General features: G+C 46.6%; 1 protein-coding gene across 2 annotated transcripts in view; it reads left to right on the top strand.

The window, feature by feature from the left end:
• Galnt16 (polypeptide N-acetylgalactosaminyltransferase 16) overlaps nucleotides 1-21,650 on the top strand; it is an 85,742-nt gene that overhangs the window by 36,687 nt on the left and 27,405 nt on the right. For both annotated transcript variants that reach the window (XM_074067700.1, XM_074067699.1), the window contains exon 3: nucleotides 18,796-18,953. In XM_074067700.1, coding sequence (XP_073923801.1) covers nucleotides 18,796-18,953 — 158 coding nt within the window. The remainder of the gene's footprint in view (nucleotides 1-18,795; nucleotides 18,954-21,650) is intronic.

Raw genomic sequence — 21,650 nt, 5'->3', positions numbered from 1 at the left:
ATTTTCAACAGACACACTTACAAAGTTTTATAAGGAAAATACAAAATGACCTCAATTCTTAAGAATGTCTCTCCTGGTTGACATATAAGAACTTGCAGAGTCACTTTCCATGGGCTTGTTTGTAAATGTTTGAAAAGGATCAGAACTGTAATTATAAAACTTAAAGTAATCATGGTTAATAGTTTAGCAATTAATGTAACAGTCTAATTTCTTTTGATTGTATATAGTATTACTAAACTTATCTTATTACAATTGGGAACATATGCACAAACTTGAAAAAGAAGTTAAAACACCAGTGCCTTTTTATAACTGTATTTTAGAAGGCTTATATACTTGAAGAACACAAAGACACCTAACATGTAAAGGAGCCAGTAGCAGCATCACAGTTTAAACCTGTCCGTACTGTATTGATAGTACTGACAACTAAAAAACCCTAAACTTTCCAATGGTTAGGGGAAGGCAGTGTCATTATCTAGCCACTGTCAGATAAACTAATGTTTATCTGACAAACAGGTGTCAGGCTAAATGACAAAACTTTCAGCATTTGTCAAAAACGGTAGAAATGTGAAAGACGTTATTAGCCAGAATGTACCTGAGATAAAAGAACCATAGCTGTTTATATGTATACACTTTTAGCTCTATAAATGATTTTTTAACATTTAGATACATGTACAAGGCACTAGCAGTATTAGAACCATCTAAAATAATTTTTACTTAAACTTCGTTTCTTCAGTGTTACCAGAAAAATACCTTAGGGTTTTTGCATCTGGCAAGAAACTAATTTAGGCAGGATGCAAAGAATAGTAAATAATTTCAAATGGGCTGTGTGGAGAACTTAACTCATTGAGTTTGATGAGTTTTGTTTTTTTAAAAAAAAAATCTTTTTTACCAATAAACAATAAAACATCAGAACTATCATACACTGGGCAAAGAGGCTGATAACAAAAACAACATGTAAAAGAAAAAGATAACTTAAAGGAAGACAATCTGTTGAGTGTTAAAAAAAGAAACATCTTAATATGAACTTTTGTGACCAGTACAGAATTAATTACCAAATCCAGATCGCACCAAGGTAAGCGTGGCTGATACAAACCCACAGCCTCCGTCAGCTTTCCCCAAGACCTGTGTCCTTTGCTTGCTGCAGTGAGATGTGGGCAGGAAGCTTGGGATTTGGGGCCTGCAAGGGAAGAGCCAGCAGCACGTATGCACATCAGGCCATGGGGTTGTAGTCAGCTCGTAAGCTGAGAAGAATGAGGGACCAAGTACATTAAAAAAAAAAATATTAAGCCAACAGAATTAATGTCTCAAATGATTAGGTACAGAAGCAGAAGTAAGGGGGTGAGCATAAAGCTAGGAAACCCAATGGCGAGAACCACGGCTTGGATATTGATAAGAAATCACATCGTAGACTGCTGATGCAACTAACAGCGTGGCTCGGGACACACAGCAGGGTGGTTGTTGACCTGCATGCACCCCTAGAGCCCAAGAATAACAGGCTCAGTCATTGAGAGTTAATGACACGCACAGTGTAGTATTTTAGGATTATTACTATTTTTTTTAATAGATCCCAATAAAAACTTAAGTTTTCATCATCCCTTCTGGAGAGTGAACTTTTGTTTGGTTTTGGTAAAATTTTGTATCAGCCTATAGCACCAAAACTCCTTGACAGTTATTTTGATAAAACAGAAACCCATTTTTAAATACACATTACTACTTTAAATTTTGTCATCAGAAAACTCTCTAGTTAAACTTTAAACTATAGCCAACCCAATCACACATAATAAATTTATAAGCTTTAAGATCTTAATTTGTATCTTGAAACAATCTTTGTAAAAACGTGAATTTCAACAACACTGTTTTTAATAAAACTCTTAGCAACCTTATACCTTAAAAGGCTCAGGAAGAAAAGTAAATTAAACTGTTTTTTAATAGCAATCTACAAGAACACATGGGTTTACAAACCTAATTACAAAAGAGTTAAATGCAAATTACACTCACGATAGAGTGAAACAGATTGTTGTCCATACATTTTCTTTAGACCTAAGGCTGAGGATAGACCTTTCTTTAGACCTTAGGCCTGGCTGGTAGTAGATACCTTTCCGAACAACTCTTTTACATTAACCTTACAAAAGTAGTTTAAGAATCATCCTCAAGACATCTAAACACACACACAAATGTTTTGACCTAAGCATATCAAAAAATGTCAAATATGAGGGGCAGGGAGAAGAGATGGCCCAAACAATGTGTACACATATGAATACATTTCACATTTTACGTGTGTATGAACTCAAAAAAAAGTGAAACCAAGTGGCCACAATTCTCAGGAGAGAGACTAAGACATGCATAGAAAGCACACAGTGACACAAGATAATCACATCAATTTAGAGTTCACTCTTAAATTACTTTTGTCATCACTTTTAGTAGGTTAGCCAGCTAGATTCTTAAGTAGCTTATAACAGATCTTTAACACAAATACTCTATTTTTTGCCCAGCACTCCCAGTAGTTAAGGACACAGCCCAGTGAATATGTTGGCTCTCCCTATGCTGGCTGGTGGAGAGAGAGAAGGAAAGGGAAGGGAAATTTTTCCCTTTGGGAGAAAGCAAAAGCTTCCTGGATCCATGCAGCATCCCTTCTTCAGATACCAAGGAAGTCTCCAATACAGGTCCTTTTGATCTGGTTCTGTCAGACGTCTCTGGAGTGAACAAGCAGCAAAGAGAAAAAGAGACCAATGGTTCCAGGCACCCATTCTCCTAAGGGCCCACCTCTCTACCCCCTCATGGGGCTAACCCAGCTGTTATCCTAATGAAGAGACCAAGTAGTCCTAGCAAACTAAGGTGGGATTTGAATTCTTGGCCTCACGTAGGCAGGCGTTCTACCACTTGAGCCATTCTGTGAGCCCCTAAAGAAAGGAGACTTAGAAAGTGTCTTTAGAATCTGCTAAATAATCCCACCAGTGAAGGGTGCCAGCCACTTACTGGCAGCGGGGCGGTGCCCCTGGGACAGGGGAATGTGACCTTGGGGTGAGCATTTCTGAAACCCCTGCAGGCCAGGGGGCCAATTAGAGTGGGGGGGCGGGAGTTGGGACTAGGTGCCCAGGGAAAACAGAGGCATGGCAGATAGGTAAGGGAGCAGGAGGAGACAAAGAGGAAGAAGGTTGCAGACACATGGCAGCCACAGGAAAGAGGTCGAGCCTGAGGCCTGGGGTCCTGGCCACCAGAACTGGCAACTTTAGCTTCCCTGGGCATTAGCTGTAGTGGGAGCACTCTTATCTGCATCACTCCCTGCTCATGCCACTGGGCAGAGGCGCCAGCCAGGGTGCCATGGCGCTAAGAGGGGGGCCAAAGACCCAGAGTGCCAGCATGTGGAGGCTTGTGTCTCTCCTCTGTGCTTGGCACTTCTCAACTCTGGTGGGCACGCGTGCCTGGCCTCTTCTGAGGCAGTTTAAAATCTGGGGCTGGTTGGAGGCGGGTGAAGCATGCCTCATTCACTCTTCACAACACAGCCTGGTGGCCCATAGCATGGGACAGGTTAGGAGGTGGAGGACGGGCAGAGAGGAATCCAGCTCCCATGGCTAGCACTGCCTAGGGCTCTGGGGCGGTCCTGATCATCCTCCCGGGCCATGTGGCTGCCCAGGCCAGGTGGTCAGAGACTATGGATGGACACTCGCACAGCAGCATTTTTGGGAGATCGGGCCTGTCATGCAAAAAAGGCAGGGGTAGGAGAGAAGGCGGGAAGGGGGAAGGGCATCATGGTTTAATGTGGTCTGTCCCCTGGGGCGGGTATCCCCAAGTCCCGGTGTTAATGGAACTCGGGGACCATTTTCCCAGCATGAGGGTCCCACGCTACCCAAGCCATGGGTGGTGTCTGGTTCCAAAATATCAGGTGGAGGGGCGCAGGGCCAGAGGACAGAGAGGGATGGGTTAAGAGAAAAGAGATCAATAGAAATGGCATCTTGAGGTCTCACCCTTTACTGACTGGCTGGCTTGCCGCAACTGTTAATGGCAAAAGGTATTTCCAGAAGATCTTAGTCCTTGTGCTCTGGCATGGAAGAATCTAAGCAGAACACATGGGTATAACTGGGATTTATTAAAAGTTAGGAAAGGAAATAGATCATGCTACTCTCTTCCAGGTGCTTTTAAAATCTATTCTAACCTAGGGGAAGGGAGGAACCAGGTGACTCCCATCCAATAATCAGTGAGTGGGGAGGGGCGTGGGCAGTCTACACACACATACAACATTAACCCCTATATTTTCTGTGAGTCCCGAACTTCCCCTAACTCTAGCCTGTCTCACATCTACCGTAGCGGGCAACCCGTCTCAAAGAAATCAGACTTATTTCTCCTATTGGAGGCTCTGTACCCTTTGACTACCATCTCCCCACCTCTCTACCCCTCATAAAATGTTCTCCATGCTGTTACAAATGACAGAATTTCTTCCTTTTTTAAAGGCTGCATCGTATTCCACTGTGTATACATTTTCTTCATCCACAGGTGGACAGACACTTATGCTGATTTCATAACTTGGCTAGTGGAGACAGGGCCACTCCCACCCAGTTTTTGAGCTTGAGCTTGAGAAGTCAAATTGGGTCACCAAGCTTCACCTGAATGATGAATTCACCTGCAAAAGCACCCCACCCCCACACCATGGCTTGGCTGATATACGCGCTGTCTTCCCCTTTCTCCCCCTCCCCTGCAGATGGTCAGGAGCAGCTACCCTGACTGGTACATGGTACTGGTGCAGCAGCTGGGGAGGGGCTTCGCTTTCACCAATGCATTGCTCCCAAGCCTCGTTCCCCAGGGTAATGATGTTGATGGGAAGGCTGGGGAACTCAGCTCTTTTACCTTAGGTAGAGAAGAGCTAAGGTTCATTTTTGTTTATTGTTTTAAGGGAGGAAAGATTGATTTTTGGCTCAGGGTTTCAGAGGTTTCAGTCCATCATGGCTTTCTCCATTTTACCCTTACATTCCATCTGCCCCTGGGAGGGGTGGTGCTGCCCACGTTGGGGCAGGGAGGGAGGCAGATCTTCCCCTCTCAGTTAATCCTCTCTGGAAATGCCCTCACAGACACACTCCTGGGTGTGCTTCACCAACCCAGTACTTCTCAATCTAATCAAATTGACTGGTTTTTGAGTTAGAGCCTTCCTATGTAGCCTGGACTGTCCTCAAACTCAGATCCTCCAGCCTGGGTCTCCAGAGTGCTGGGATTACAGGTCTGTACCGCCACACTTGACCTAAATTTCATTTAAAAATTATTATAAAAGGATAAATGCTTTATATATTTTTTAAAAAATTTGTCTCGTATATAGGAAAAGACAAAATTCTTCCCTTTTCCAGCTCATTCCTTTCTCATTGTGTAGCAATTTTCCATGTGTTTTCCAGCTATACCTATGCATTTACAAATGCATGATTTATGAACTATGTATTCAAAATGAATCATTCTATGTATATCTAACTTATTCCTTCTACCACTCATTTAGAATTCTAATGCAAGGATGAGACAGCATGTATTTCATCAGGCCTCCAATGATACTTATTTCCAGCATTTTCTATTACAAATAAGGCTATAGTTATTATACTTGCTGGTTTAATTGCAGAGCTAATGTCTAGAAATGTAAGATGATCAAATAACTTATCACCTAAACCAGGACAAATGCAAATTTAGAGGGGCTCCCAAGAGCACAGGTGTGAACTGGGACTGTCTTAGGAAAACCAGGTGTATTTTTACCTAAAAGTGGAACTTCTGCTAAGTCCAAGAATACTGTTTAAAATGCTAAGGCTGCCAGACAGCCTCCCATCATGATCCTGCCAATGTATAATTCACACTATAACCAGTTTATAACTCAAGTAGTTTGGAACTATTTCTTCAAACTGACAAGATTCTAAGCATTGATAATCACTCTTGAACTTTGCCAGATGAATTAGCAAGAAATTGTATCTTATTTTAATTTGCACTTATTTAATAATCAGTGAGGTTTCATTCACTACTGGCCAGTTGCCTTTCATTTTTCTGTTAACTGCTTCTTCATAGACTTTTGTGTGTGTTTGTTTTTTGCTAGGCAGGCACTCCACCACTTAAGCCACTCCACCAGCCCTCTTCATATCCTCTCTGTCTGCATTTCCTTTGAAATATTGATCCGTACTGATTTATAAGAGTTCATTGTGTAATAAGGACATTAGTCATTTGTCCTCAGATCACTTGGCTGATATGTTTTTTTGAGGTGGAGGGACTGAAGTTTGAACTCAGGGATTTGTGCTTACAAAGCAGGCGCTCTACCACTTGAGCCACAGCTCCAGTCCATTTCACTCTGTTTATTTGGGAGATGGGGTCTCACAAACTATTTGTCTGGACTGGCCTTGAACCATGATCCTCCTGATTTCAACCTCCCAAGTAGCTAGGATTACAGGCGTGAGCCATTGGCGCCCAGCTGGCTAGCATTTTTCAGAGTGTGGTTTGTGTTTGACCTCATGACTTTTTTTGCCTTATAAAAGTAGTAAGTCTTATATAGTGTCTTCTTTTATGGTATTTGGTCAAATTTATTTTTTAAAAAGTAACCATTTTTTTACTTTATTCTTTTTGGTTTCTTTTTCAAATTTAGAAGAGTCCCCTGGAATTTATTTTAGTTTAAGAAATGAGCTCAGCTTTTTTCATTTCATTTCTACATTTTCTGATCACGTTCCTCACGTAATTCACTGGTGATCTCCTCCCACTGCCATTGGAAGTCCACCTTATCTTATGCCCTTTCCACTTTCTTCAGGTGATCGGTTTGTTCTCATACCAGTAGAACTCTACTACAAAAAGTCTTTCGTCTTCTTTTTTGTGTGTGTGATTCTGGGGTTTGAACTCAAGGCCTTGCACTTGCTAGGCAGGCACTTTACCACTGGAGCCATACCCCCAGCCCTTTTTACTTATAAAGCCTCCTTTTTTTTTTTTTTTTGCCCTGAGCCAGCCTGGACTATGATCCACCTACCTACACCTCCCTCATAGCTGGAAGGCTTGTTGGTTATGATGGGGGTGGGGGGCTGGTCTCACTAACTTTTTGCCCAGGCTGGCCCTACACAATGATCCTTGTAATCTCTGTCTCCCAGGTAGCTGGGATTATAGAAGTGAACCACTGTTCCCAGCCAAGTCTGTATGAAGTCGTTTGTCTTAATATCTGGCAAGTCCGTGTTCCCATCCTTAATTTTTTTTTCAGATTTTCTCTGATTGTTCTCTCATGTTTAAACTGTTCCAGCTGAACCTCCCTTCCCAACACAAGTTGTCATTTGATCAGGATTGCTTTGAATGTGTACATTAAGTCCACAAAGATTTATATCTTTGCATCCCTGAGTCTTTTCCAAGAATAAACCATGTCTTTCCTTTCAGGTCTGTTTAACTGCAGGGTGGGTGGCCATAAAAGAACACATAGACAAACACGCATAATAAGTGCTTTCTTTTGATTGTGTTATAATACATGACCTCGTGTTGTTGATCACTAACGGCTGGTTCAGGGCACCACGCACAACTTCAGTGAATACTGTGTGTATCTGCGATCAGAAAATGCACGTCTTTAATTCTCACTGAATAAAACCACACCTTTAGCATATCCCAAAGGCGATCAAGAGAGTTCTGTCTGTAAGTACATATGTATATTTATATGATCTTTGTTTCTAGATTTTGTGGCCTCTTAGTATATTGTACCCATATAAGATGCTACAGAGGAAGGTGCCAGTCCAGGGGCATTGTCCTCTGGAGGGGACAGACCAGGCTTAGTCCATCTGTGCTGCTATGACAGAATGCCATAGACTAGGGGACTTATAAATGACAGAAATCCATTTCTCACAGTTATGAATGCTGGGAAGTGCAAGATCAAGGCTTCGGCAGGCGTGGCATCTCCTTAGGGCTGCCCTCTCTGCTCCCAAGATGGGGCCTGGCTGCTGCATCCTCCTCTTAGGACAATGCTGGATCTTCATGTGGTGGAAGGGCAAAAAGGGGTGAGCTCTCTCTGAAGCCTCTTTTATAAGGGTCTTAATCTATTCCCAAGGGTTTAATCTCTTCCCCAAAGCCCCCACTTTTAATGCTACCATAGTGGGGATTATGTTTCAGCATAAATTTGGGAGGGGACACATTCAAACATAGTAGCCCCTCTAAAGGAGTCACACCAGGAGGCAGGCTGCTTTTCCCCAAGTTCTTCTCCCCTAGGCTCCTTTTTCTTTATGATGCATCTGAGTCAAAAAGTCTGCCTTTTCAAGAAGAGTTGGGGGAATATGACAGAGGGGGTGAACTTGCTCAAAGTATGCTGTACTCACCTATGGAATCATCACAATGAAATCCCCTTGTACTATTAATTAGGCCAGTTAAAACAAAACATTCCCCCCTCCCCCGCCTCCGTGTTCTTGAATATCCATAATTTACTGTGGCTTTTGTAGTCCCGTCGCTGTGCTGTTCCCACTGAGATGTGAATCAATAAATGTTAGTTTTTGAAGGAAAAAAAAAGTCTTCCTTTGACATGCTTTGTCCTACTGGCTGACATTTTTGCCAGGAGTATAACCTAACTTTAATTATTAGTCAGGGACTGTAGGTGATGTATTTCTGGATTTGATCCACAATGCCAATAAGGTACCACCTGAACCACTAGTCTGACTTGGCTCTTTGTTCCAGAAAGTTTTATAAACTGAGATGCCTGGTTGGTGATCAGAGCCTTGCTGAGTTCTAGTGGGTTGAATTTGATCCTGACCTCAGGCTGTGGAGCGAGAGGTTGTCACCATTGTTGTGACAGTTGCACCATGTGTGTTCTGTGTTGCATGGCCCAATTATTGCTTTTGGCTTTCTAGTTAATGCCTGACAGTTCCGAGTTCAATGGCTTCTGACAGTGAAACACCTGAAGTGCACTTTGCACTTGTGACGACAGCAGCACAGGTGCTGATCTGCACCATCTGTGGGCCAGAAGGTATTTATAGGGGTCTGGGGAGCCCTAAGTTTGCTTTCACAGGTCTTTTTTTTTTTTTTTTTAAGCAGTACCAGGGCTTGAGCTCAGGGCCTACACCTTGAACCACTCCACCAGCCCAGCATTTGTGTGTATGTGTGTGTGTGTGTGTGTGTGTGTGTATTAGGTACTTTTGAGATAGGGTCTTGCGAACTATTTGCCTGGGCTGGCTTCAAACTGTGATCCTCCTGATCTCTGTCTCCTGAGTAGCTAAGATAATAGGCCTGAGCCACCGGTGCCTGGCCCTTACAACTTCTTGCTCACCTCCTCTCCCTCAGCTGCAGAGCACAGCCAGGGTGTTTGGGGGATTGGAATGACAGGCAGATAAGACCCTGAGCAATTGGTTTTGTCTCCCCCTTGATGTGGCTACAGCTGAGGGTCACCAGAAACCTAAGGATGTCCCTGGCTGAGAAGACCCAGGAGGGCCCAGGCTGATCCAGGGAAGTGTGGTCGTGTGCTGTCTGTGTAACACAGACTCTCCTATTTTTCCTTTTCTCCTATGTCCTTTCGAGCCATAAGCAGAGAAGTGCTTCCAAGCCTGTGTGCAGACCAAGAGGTGCCATCTTTGGACAAGTCCCATCTGAGCTGTGAACAGATGCTCTGACCCTGGGCCAAGGAGGGAGGCAGCCTCCAGCCTGCAATTGTCAGGGTTAGATTCGTGCTGGGCATCAGAAGCCACCCTGCCTTAGAGTGGAGGGATTCAGAATTGCAAGTGGTACCAGGCACATCTGGGCCCAGGAATGATTTGAAGACACAGAGGTACTAGGCTCCGTGGCCAGACAGTCTCCATTCTAGTCCCAGCCCATCCACTCAGCTGCTGTGTGACCTGGGCCATGATGTGGTACCTCTCTGGGCCTCCGTTCCTGCCTCTGTGAAGTATAGATAAGGAGAACACCTGTTTCACAGGAGTATTTGGAGGAGGCTGAAAGCATGTAGCAGAGCACCCTGTATGGTAGACCAGTGAACAGTCACCATGGGCCCATTACTGTAAAGAGGTGCAGCTGTCCTCATCCCCTCTGCAGCAGCTGTGGCTGGGAGGGTAAGGCAGGCCCCGTCATCTTTCCCATCCTTTGCAGACCTTTGCGGACCTGAGCTAAGTAGACCGACTGGCAGATCTCTCTACAGATCTCTGGAAAGGATAACCCTTCACATCCTTCCATCCCAAATGGCTTCTGGGCTGGGGAGAGGGTGGGAGATGGAGACCTAAGGAGCCTGTTGGACCTCAAGGGGACCTGCTGGACCTGAGCAGAGACTGTACAGAGGAGTGGCCTGATGCCTTGTCCCAGCCTTTGCAGAGCACCCCAGTTGGCTCAGATCTCTAAATTAATGAGTTGTGGGCTTCCCCCAACTTGACTTTCTTGGTGAAACCACCAGACCCACTTAAGACCAATGGAACTCTTCCCACTATGGCACTGCTGTCATAATGAGTGGTCATTATCTCCCCTGAAGGAGTGGGATGAGGATATGGTGAGACAATCTAACTGGAGGCCCTAGGTAGTGTCCCCAGGCCACCCCATCCATGCTCTTTGATATACGAATTATTCATTTATTCATTTATTTGGTTTTTGAGAGTCATGCTATGTAGCCCAACCTGGCTTGAAACTCATGATCCTCCTACCTCGGCCTCCTGAGCGCTGGGACTACAGATATGTACTACCATGCCTGACTTAATGTATAATTGAACTAGAGCCTTCCAGGCCTGAGGGATGGAAGTACTGCAAGATGGTAGGTTTCCAGGGTAACTAGACTCTGCTAGTTGGTGAAGCCCAGAGCTGATGGTAAAGCTCTGGGTTACTCACTGTGAAGCTTGCAGAGAAGGGGTTCGAGGAGACACCCCCCAGAGTCCCTCCTAGTGCCAAGATCTTGGGATTCCACTAGCCGGCACCTGGCAGGCCCTCATCATCATGCATCCATAGAAAGTTCTCAGCCTCAGAAGCACACTGGAACTGCCTGGAGGCTCCAGAACTCCTGGGGTTTGTGTCCACCTCCTGGGACTCTGATTGAATTGTTCTTCAGTAAGGCCTGACCATCAGCCTTTTAAAATTTTTCCCAGGTGCTTCTAAGATGGAGACAATGTTAAGAACCACTGGTAAAAAGGTAGGTGAGGTTAGTAATTAGTAAAATAATACTAACTAAAAATCATGGATACAATGTATGTGCCAGGCTCTGTATTACATGCATTATCTCCTTTAATCCTCATGCAATTCCCATCTTCCCGATGAGGAAGCAGCTCAGAGGGCAGTAAGAGCTGGCATTCCATCCCAGGCCTGTCAGATTTCACAGCCCTGGTTGTTGCCGCTGCCTCTAAGGCAAGTGTCTGGGACCCTTGATGCCCTCCTCAGGAGTCCCCTGTCCCCAGCCTGAGGTTTCTGGCCCTGTGCCACTTGTAGCATCTTTGTCTAGTCTGGAAGCATGGGCAGGTCAGGGAGGCCCCAGGGAAGCTGCCCTTCCATGTGGGAGCCAGAACCCCCAGACCCTGAACTCAGAGATGTTGAACAATGGACTTAGCCTCCCGGTTCTCATAATGAATGACCGTCTTTCAACCTGGGACCGAGCCGTGGGTGATATTTTGCTCCCGGGGGAGGGAAGGGTGGTTGGGAATCACATTTTGTTCACCAGATGTTTTTGGTTTATAGCAGACTCAAAAGAAAAAAACTCAGGAGCCATCCATAAAATAGAGCCAGAGCTTTTTTATTTGCAGTGTCATTGAAATTTAGTGAAAGGCAAACCCAGCAGGTACCTGTTTTACAGGCAGTGAAGGGAAATTGGGCAGCAATTATTTTAAAGGAGTTGGAGTTGTTTAAATCTAAAATAAAGCAGTATGTGTGTGTTTTAAGAGAAAGTTTACAAGATTTGGGGATTGGGGTTGAACTGTTCTTGACAAAAATGACATGGAAAATACTTTCCTTTCTTAATTTAAACCTTCCCCGTTGCCTTTGTTTCCTAATTTTAGCTGTCCAAGAAGCAATAAACAAATCTAGCTGGGGGGGGGGGGGAACCCTGAAACAAGTCAGACATGTCTCAAAATTTAATCAAAGTGATGGACTGAAAAGAAAAGGCTCCAAGACGAGAAGTCATTCTTCCCATTTTGTGGAGCACAGTCATTATTTCAACTTCAGCAATTTCCCATGTGATTGACCTTATTGGACATGAATGTGCTAGGGTTGGTCCTTCCTAAAAGGACAAAGACTGGAGAGGAAGGGATGCAGCTGCCTAAACTTCAGCCAAGAGCTCTCTGCAGGGGGCCGGGAGATGTGGGAGGCCCACCAGGCCATCACTCACAGTTTCCCAGCCCTCATTCCTCACCATGGTAACACAAGGGCTTCTTAGTGTGGTCCAGATGGAACTTCCATGAAGCCTGAACACAGCCCTGCCTGCTGGGGAACCCTGGGAATGCTCCACCCAGCCCTGGATTCCAGCCACTGGGCCAAGTGCCAGAGACCAGCCTGGTATTTAGGAATGGATGACTGACACCTACACCATCATTGCCACTGGTGGTTCATTTGCTGGACTTTGTTTTTTTATTCTCCTTTCTACTTTTGGAGAATGATTTTTCTGTTCATTGAAAGGACTGAAGGACTGATGTCTTTGTACTTTTGGTTACTAGAGCAGAACTCAAAGTAGTTTAAAAAACAAAACAGAAAGAAGAGAAACACACACAGAGAGAGAGAGAGAGAGAGAGAGAGAAAGAGAGACAGACAGACCGACTCTAAGGACCCATATAATATTGTTTTTTCTTGGTTTCAATTTTTAAGGCAAGATTTCCCTATGTGATGGGAAAGAAGAGTTTCATTTCCCAAGCTTAGCAGAGCCAATAAAAAGAGGTCATTGTACAGAAAAGTCTCAGGGAAGGCTCTAACTGGCCCCGATTGAATCAAATGTCTATTCTTGAACCAATCACCATGCTAGGGGCATAGATTGGCCTAGCCCAGGTCCTATGTTCATTCCTGTTGGAGTGCCTGGGTTGCTAAGACAGGAGACAGTGGATGATAGCCTTGCTAGGAGCATGTGAATGGGGACAGTCCTTAAGGAAGGCAAAAACTACCCTGTCACCTGTTTGGTGCACTGCAGTTCCAAGTATTGTAGAGTAGGGAGGTGGGGGAGGCTTGAGGTCATGAGCACTTGTCCCTTATTCATTCATTAGTCATTGTCTACTCTGGGCTTTGGGATCCAGCATTAAACAAAACAGACACTCCCTGCTTTGGTGAAGCTTATATTCTTGTAGCGTTTTTTTTCCTAAGAAGTGCCAAAAAGATAAGTAAGTAAAGCACATACAGAATATCAGGTGGCGAAAGTGCTGTGAGGAAAACCTAAGTGAGGAAGGTCTGCAGGGAAGATGAAGGTTGGATTGGGGACACGGTTTTCCATGGGTGGTTGAGACAGCTCATAGACAAGGTGAAGTTTGAGCAGAGCTTTGCAGAAGGTGAAGGAGACAGTCATGCAGGTGTGTAAGACAAGAGCCTTCTAGAAGGAAGGCAAAAGGAACCAGAGAGCTAAGGGGAAGCTACCTGCTATGCTCAAGGAACAGTAAGGAGGCCAGTGTGGCTGGAACAGAGAGAGTAAGTAGAAGCCATGGCCTGCAAGGAACAGGGCATCCTGTCATAGGCCACCATAAGCTCTGGGGCTTGCACTTTGTGTAGGAGAGGTCACCAAAGCACATGTGATGTGTCAAAGGGTCCCATTTGTTTACTATTGTTTCCTCCTGATTGTAGTAATTTTAGAGCAAGGACAATACTCATTTTTCATTCATTCATTCATTCATTCATTCATTCATCTATTCCTTTATTCAGTGAGCACCTGCTGAGTACCTATTTTGTGCCAGGTCTGAGAACTCACAGATGAGCAGCTCACTTTGTAGTGAGAGAACACGAGAGCACAAACGTCAGTGACACGTGTCCCAGCTTGACATAAGAATTCCACAGAAAAGGTTCCAAGCCAAGGATCGCCAGTCTCAGGCTGGTGCAGCTTAGTTCCCAACATCCTGCAGCTGAGGACCAAATGATGCACTTACCCTCTTGCTCCACCACGCTTAGTGAGCGGCAGATTGGAAAACAGGATAGCAGACTGAATTCTCAGTCAGAGATGAGGAGAAGGGAGCTGGCATTCAGTGCTCATGGATCTGTGGTCACTGCCCAGCTGGGGCTGGGGTGGGGTGAGGTTCTGCACTCAGGTCCAGCTGCCATGCTCTAAGCTTAGGGTGGGAATTCCTTCTTCATCACCCTCCATGGCCATGCCTGGCATGGGATGGGCAGGAAAGGGGCCAAATTTCTACTTTGGGGAGGAGCCAGCTTTTATTTCCATATTCCCAGCCTCTCACACCGTGTCTGCACAGGGTGAAATTCCAAGCAATATTTGTTGAGTATAATACTAGTGTTATATCCACTGGGTACCACCTAGGGATACCCAGGGCAGGAGTCTGCTTCTGGCTGCAGAGCATGGGGAAGGCATCAAGATGCCCTGAATAGTCAAGTGCCAGTGGCTCACACCTGTAATCCTAGTTACTTGAACAGCCCCGGAAAATAATTTGCAAGACCCCATCTCTAAAAATAAGCAGACGTGTGGCTCAAGTGGTAGAGTGCTTGCTTTTGGAACACCTGCTTTGCATGTGTGAAACCCTGAGTTTGAACCCCAGTCCCACCAAAATAAATAAATACGTAAAATAAGTAACCCTGAATTTGTGGCTTAGAAGATAGGGATGCACCTGCCTAATCTTGGCCATAGCAGCTGCTTGGTGCACTTTTTGTTGTTGTTCAAAAAGTGACAAATGAATTCATTAACATTTTGAAGTTTCATTAAATTCTTAGCATTAGTTCTAGTGAAGTGTCCATAATTAATAATTTAATTAAAAGTGTTAATAATATTAAAGTTTTACTAAGTATGAAAATGCTTCCCAACATGAAAATTTTGTTGTAGCCGTTCTGTTTGTTTTGTTTTGTTTTTGCTGTACTGGGCTTTGAACCTTAGTCTTTGTACTTGCTAGGTAGGCTCATTCTACTGTTTGAGCTACACCTCCAGCCCTTTTTGCTCAGGTTATTTTGGAAATAAGGTCTTGTTTTTTTGCCCAGCCTGGCCTGGACAGAGATCCTCCTATTTTATGCTTCCCACCATCACTGGGATAACGGGCGTGCCACTGTGCCCAGCTATTGGTTGAGATGGGGTCTTGCTAACTCCTTGTCCTTGGCTGACTTGAAGCCTGGATCCTCCTGATCTCAGCCTCCCAAGTAGCTCAGATGACAGGTGTGGGTCACTGGCACCGGGCCATTTTCAAGTACCTTCATGACTTTGATTGCCCCTGAGGTTCACATCTTGAGATGCTGAGTTAGGTAATGTTGCATCGCTGTGACTGCACAGGTCCTAAAGTCTCAAGGCCAAAGAAGGGCACTAAAGGCAAAAATAGGAGTTCAAGAAATGTTATCATTCGCTGGTCAATGGATGGAATTGGAGAACATCATTCTGAGTGAGGTTAGCCTGGCCCAAAAGACCAAAAATCGTATGTTCTCCCTCATATGTGGACATTAGATCAAGGGCAAACACAACAAGGGGATTGGACTATGAGCACATGATAAAAGCGAGAGCACACAAGGGAGGGGTGAGGATAGGTAAGACACCTAAAAAACTAGCTAGCATTGTTGCCCTTAACGCAGAGAAACTAAAGCAGATACCTTAAAGCAACTGAGGCCAATAGGAAAAGGGGAACAGGTACTAGAGAAAAGGTGAGATCAAAAAGAATTAACCTAGAAGGAAATCAATGTGAGTCAACTCCCTGTATAGCTATCCTTATCTCAACCAGCAAAAACCCTTGTTCCTTCCTATTATTGCTTATACTCTCTCTACAACAAAATTAGAGATAAGGGCAAAATAGTTTCTGCTGGGTATTGAGGGGGTGGGGGGGAGAGGGAGTGGGTGGTAAGGGAGGGGGTGGGGCAGGGGGGAGAAATGACCCAAGCCTTGTATGCACATATGAATAATAAAAAAAAAAGAGAGAGAAAAAAAAATAGGAGTTCAAGGGCCTGAAGGAAGTGAGTTATGGTCTGGGCAGATGATTGGTGTTTAGACCTTGGAGACTGAAGGGTGCTGGGTGGCGACCAGAAGGAGGCCATGGGGAGGCTGAGGGAGAGGGAGTGAGAGTCCTGCCAAGGTCATAACATCACATAAGCCGCATCTTACCCCTTCCTCCATCTCCCCTCTACTTGGCTGACTCAGGGCCAATGTTTCAGCTCCAAACTCAATGGACTGCTGGGCCAACATGGCCGAGACCTCTGGGAGGGACCGGGCCTGGTGTATCCACATCTCCCTTCTCCACAAGTTGTCTCTCAGGTGAGGTCTCACTGTAGTCCCATGGTCCACCTGGAGGAGGACTGGACCACTCAGAGGCTCTGGGTGTGAGTTAAGGAGCAGCAGATGTTTCTTGAGAACATCTTTGAGGCTAACTCAGTTTTGAGGCCTTGGGAGGAGCATCTCTAGAGGGCCGTAGCCTGTGTGGACATTCTTCCACAACGTTCTCTGTGGCCCTGAGGAATCTTTGAGTGAGGTGTGTGAAGGCAGCAGACTGGGGCCAGCCTCAGAAGTATTCCTCCAGCACACAGGCAGAGTGAATGAATGAATGAGCGAGTGAATGAAGGAATGGGTGGGTGAGTTCAAGTGTTCATAAATGAATGACCAATGCTTGGGTGGTCCTTGGAATTGGCAAAGGGTGCCTCAGTGCCTGGTAGGTGGGAAGCTCTCACCTACCAGGGAAGTAGGAATTGGCAGTGGGTGAGTGTAGGATGAGACTCAGAGGTTTCCTGAGCCCACAGAGTGGCCAAAAGTCCTAAATAAATAAACATGCTTATTTCCCACAGTTGACTTAGAGGATAACGAAGTGATATACTCTTCCTTTGGGAGTTTCAAACACTCATCCCTCTATAGTTGTTCTTTAATTTTAGCTCCTCAGCTGTTGGCTGCAGGCTTCTTTCCATCCCCGTGTCCCAGAGTTGGGAGGAAGGGGTGAGGGGCTGCCTTAGTGCCTTTATTGTCCCAGGTGGGAAGGACACAAAGGACCATTATCCTCTCCATTCTCACTCTCAGAGTTGCACAGCTTGGATCCTTCTAGCAAACCAGGACTCAAGCCAGAATATTCCTCTCCCTTTCTCCCCTCTTTCCCTCCTGTCTTTCCTGAAATGAATTTTGAGTTCATGGGGCCTTGCCACATCTGTTCAGTCCCTGGCATGGCACTGACTCAGAATATTACAGTGTAGTGGCCATGGCATGTCACCTCTGAGTACACACACACTGAGCATCTGTGTCTGTAGCTGTGAGCGAGGCCCAGGGGACACAAGGAGACCTTCGTCTCTGGCTCTGTCTTCAGGGAGCACTGGCAGGCCCCAAGGACAGGAACCCACCCAAGAAAGTGACAGCACTGCAGAGGGGCCACAGTTCAGGAGAGAAAAGCTCTGGGACCTTCACCATTCCTGTCCAGGGATGCTGGGGTTGTGATTCCTCAGTGTCATCCCACACAGTGGTCCCTTCTCCCACGGGTCCAGCTTTATACTGGGACCGTCCTCTAGGAAGGGACATGTGATGGTATCGTTGTTCTGGGGTTCTGTGAGTGGCCGATTCTCACCCTCCTTCCTGCTGCCTCTCCAAAGCCCGGAGCTCTGGCCCAGAGTGCAGGTGGGGTGGACAGGAGGGATTAGGAGCAGTCTGATGATATATTGTGGCACTCAGAGGAACATCAGGCCAGCACTTTGGCTCAAGTAATAAGATGTCAGGACATATGCATCCATCCATTTGTCTCCAATGTGTGAAAGACACTGGGGACTCTGGGAGCACAAGGTACGGTGTGGTGAAGAAGCAGGTGGCTGGGCCATAGCATCTGCCATCCATCATGCCCCAGCATTAGCACCTGCGGGCGCAGTGGCTATGACATAGGGCCACTGAAGCAGCAAGCAAAAGTCCCAGAGAAGCTGCATCACTGTGCATTGATTCTGAGCAGCTCTAGCATTAGCCTGTGATGGCTTGCTTGTCCTTACGGGCAGTTCTCGCTGCAGTAGCTTGTCCAAGTCCTGGGGTTTTACTGACAAGGCACTTCCTCTATGCCTAGCCTAGTGCCAGGCTCAAGTGCATCCCCAGGAGACTGTCAGTCTTCAGGGTGCCTGGCAGTGTCCACTCTAGTTTCTAGGCCCTTCAAGGCACCTCATCTGGGAGGCTGGTGCTCTCTTGGACCCACCCTTTTCATGCCCAGCAAAGAGCCTAGGTTGGGGTGTGAGCTTTAAACTCAGAGTGACAAGTTTGAATTCAGCCTTTATAATTCACGGGCTCTCACCTTGGACACTTATACTTTTTTGGTGGTACTGGGGTTTAAACTCAGGGCTTTGCACTTGCTGGGCAGGTGCTCTGTTGATTAAATCATACCTCCAGCCCCTTTTGTTCTAGTTATTTGAGGATAGGGTCTCTCTTTTTGACCTAACCTAGCTTGGACCACTATCCTCCTATTTTATGCTTCCTGCCTTCATTGGATGGTGGGTACCTGCCATCATACCCAGCTCTTTTTCAGTTGGAATGGGGTCTTGTAAACTCCCTCCCTCCTCCTCTCCCCACCTTGAAACATGATCCTCCAAACATGATCCTCCTGATGTCAACCTCCCAAGTAATTAGGATTACAGGTGTGAGACACTGGCGCTCAGGTTGGACACTTTTTAAAGTCTCATCAGACTCAGTTTCCTCATCTGTACAGTGAGCAGATGGGGCAAGATACAAATGAGGGAATGTGTTTGGCTCCTACCTGGTGTGTACTAAGCGCTCACCAGAGCGCTTCTGCCTGTGGCCGCCTCTGATGCTGAACTTTGTCTCAGGTGACAGGAACACCCTCAAGAGGCTTTGATGAGAAGGCCTACCTGTCAGCCAAGCAGCTGAAGCCTGGAGAGGACCCCTATAGGCAGCATGCATTCAACCAGCTGGAGAGCGACAAGCTGAGCCCAGACAGGCCCATCCGGGACACTCGCCATTACAGGTATGGCCGCTATGGTGTCAATGGGAAGAAAAAGGTTGAGAAAAGGCCAACATTGTTTAGCAAGTTTTCTTTCACTCACACATACTTCACAAATGAGGAAGATTTTCTTAGTCTTGGTCTGGTGATTTAGACATCCAAATGACCTCACCCTCAATTGCTGTCCTGCTGCCTTGATATTTCGTTGTCATTCTATGGGCCCCAGCCTGGGCCAGGGAGGCACCTCAGCACCTCAATCTGGCATCCCAGCAAGAATGACCTGCCAGGAGGAAAGAGGGGAAAGGGTGGGAGAGGGGGGCAGGGTGGAGAAATGACCCAAACAATGTATGCACATGTGAACAAATGAATAAAAAAAAAAATGACCTGCCAGAGGACTATGAGGAAGTCCCAGGGGACTTGTCCTGCCTGGACAAGCCAGGCAGCAGCAGAGGGGCCTCTAGCCCTGCCCAGTGCAAACAGTGAGTACAGTGACCATCCTATCCACATCCCTTTCTTTGCCTCCTGCCCCACTGCTCTGCTTCCTCAGGCACTCCCAGAAATGCTGCCCAGTCTTGTTCTTAGTTTCCTATTCACATGGGAAATGGGTGAGGACCTAGACCAGGGTCAAGGAGACCACCACACTAGCCCAGCTCTGATGCAGCTCAGTGTGGGTAACCATCCTTGGGCAAGTCCTTGTGTGTTCTACTGGGAGTTTGAGTCAACACCTCCAGTCTTTCCCCTTCCTGCCATCACTTGTGGAAACAGTCCAACTCCTTATACCAAAGCCCTCCCACCCCATCCCCAGCCTCATCTACCTTTCAGCCATCCTGATTCCTATGTCTGAACACCACCCCCTATATCTTTCAAGATTTGGCTCAGTGTCCTCTCCTCTAGGGAAGTTTTCTGCCAAGCCTGGCTAGTTCCAGGTCCTCCTCTGCACTCCATGCAGACATTTAATGGAACCTCCAGGGCACTGCTGTAGCTGATCTACCACTCTGCCCATCTACAGCTTTGAGTGACAATTGGAGCTGCGTGGGACCCAGCCAGACATAGAGCTGGGATGGGCCTCCATCTGGTCCTGGTTTGGGGGTAGGCAAGAATGACTTCTGAAGCAGCTATTCCATAACACAAAGGGCACATATGAGATATGGGTGCACCTTCCTTGTCGCTCATGGAGACATACCTGAAGTCCAGTGGGCTTAGTGGATTGTGCAAGGTAAGATGGTCACAGGGTTGGGGGAAATCCCAGACCCTGGCCTCGCTGTCTTGTTACCCCAGCACTGTCAACCTTTGAGGAACCCTGCATGCTACCAAATAAAGCCATCACCCTCTACTAGACAAGGTCCCTACCAGGCCTAACGGCCACTTCTAGATTATCAAAGTCCTTCCATTCAGCCCAGGGACAACTTTCCTTCACTTCTTGTGCTGCAGACAAGGTTAGGTACATGTACGTCTGCTTGGAGGCCTTTAGTGGTTAGCTCTAGCCAGGACCTGAAGGATCTGTGAAACAGGCCTGATCTGTGAACCGAGGGCTTGGCCTGGATCATCTCTGCCCACTCACCCAGCTCACCCCGACTCCAAACCATCTCAGATGTTCCTGGAGAAGCCTAAAGGGGAAATTGCCCTCGGGGCTATGTACATTAGAAAATGAGACTACATCCCCGGCAGTCGTGGGTTGGTGAAATGCCAGCTACTACCTCCAGAGCCTCTCAGAGAGCCAAGGTGGATTGTGTGTGTGTGTTTGTGTGTGTGTGTGTGTGTGCGCGCGTGCACATGTGTAGAGGAAACAACAAAGGAAGTGCTAGCCTTAGCAGGCAGGGCCTCTCATGGTGGAAGTGGTGTGCTGGTGTGAGCCATATCTCCTAAGCTGTGGTTTCTGCTGGACTCTGGTCCATTCCTCATCTAGGAAACATCTCCCCTCTCCCGCCCCAGCCAAGGGGTGCAAAGGGTCATAAACCACAGAAAACAGACCTACTAGGATCATGGGGAAAACCCCACCAGCCCAAACTCAAAGCATGGGAACAGGACTGACCTCTTCAGATACTCCTGGCTCCTGGGACTTGGGTACCCCCATCCTCACAGATGAGAGTCCAGAGGAAGGTGGGTTTGAGGGAAGTTCAAAACCATCCTCCAGATGGGTATAGGAAGTTTTCCCTCTTTAGGGAGAAAAGGGCATTGCTGTACAATTTCCTTCCTTAAACACCACATGACTGGGGGACAAGGACGGGGAGCCAGGGCCCTGGAGGTCATTGTTGTAAGGCTGGGTGCCACCCGTCCCTTCTAGGTCAGCCAAGTCCACTCCAGCCTCCAGCCCCAGGCTCCTGGGAGCAGGCACTTGGAAAGAATGGCTTCTCTGGGGCCGAAGGAGAATTTTCCCCCGCCCACCGCCCCTCTCCAGGAGAATTATTTCAAATCCTCTCAGGATTTCTCCCATGGGGGTCCCAAGCTAGTGGAACTCCTGCCTGTCTGACCAGGCTGCTCTGCAGGACAGGAAATGGGCCCGAGAACTCGGGCTGTGAGCACCTGTCAGTGGAGCAAATGCTGTAATGAAAAAATAGTTGCTGCTGGAATAGTCGGGGAGCAATTGTAATAAAGATTGCTTATGAAAACCAGTGGAGGTGGCTGCCTTCCAGCTGCCTAGGAGCCCGAATAAGTGCATTCGCAGAAACAGGGAGGCAGGACGGCAAGAATGGAGTGGTTTAATTCCCCTTCCTGAAAAGA

This window comes from Castor canadensis, chromosome 3 (assembly GCF_047511655.1).
Source record: "Castor canadensis chromosome 3, mCasCan1.hap1v2, whole genome shotgun sequence".
Taxonomy (NCBI): domain Eukaryota; kingdom Metazoa; phylum Chordata; class Mammalia; order Rodentia; family Castoridae; genus Castor; species Castor canadensis.
Note: the sequence above shows the minus strand (reverse complement) of the source record. Positions and strands in the feature narration are given on the sequence as shown.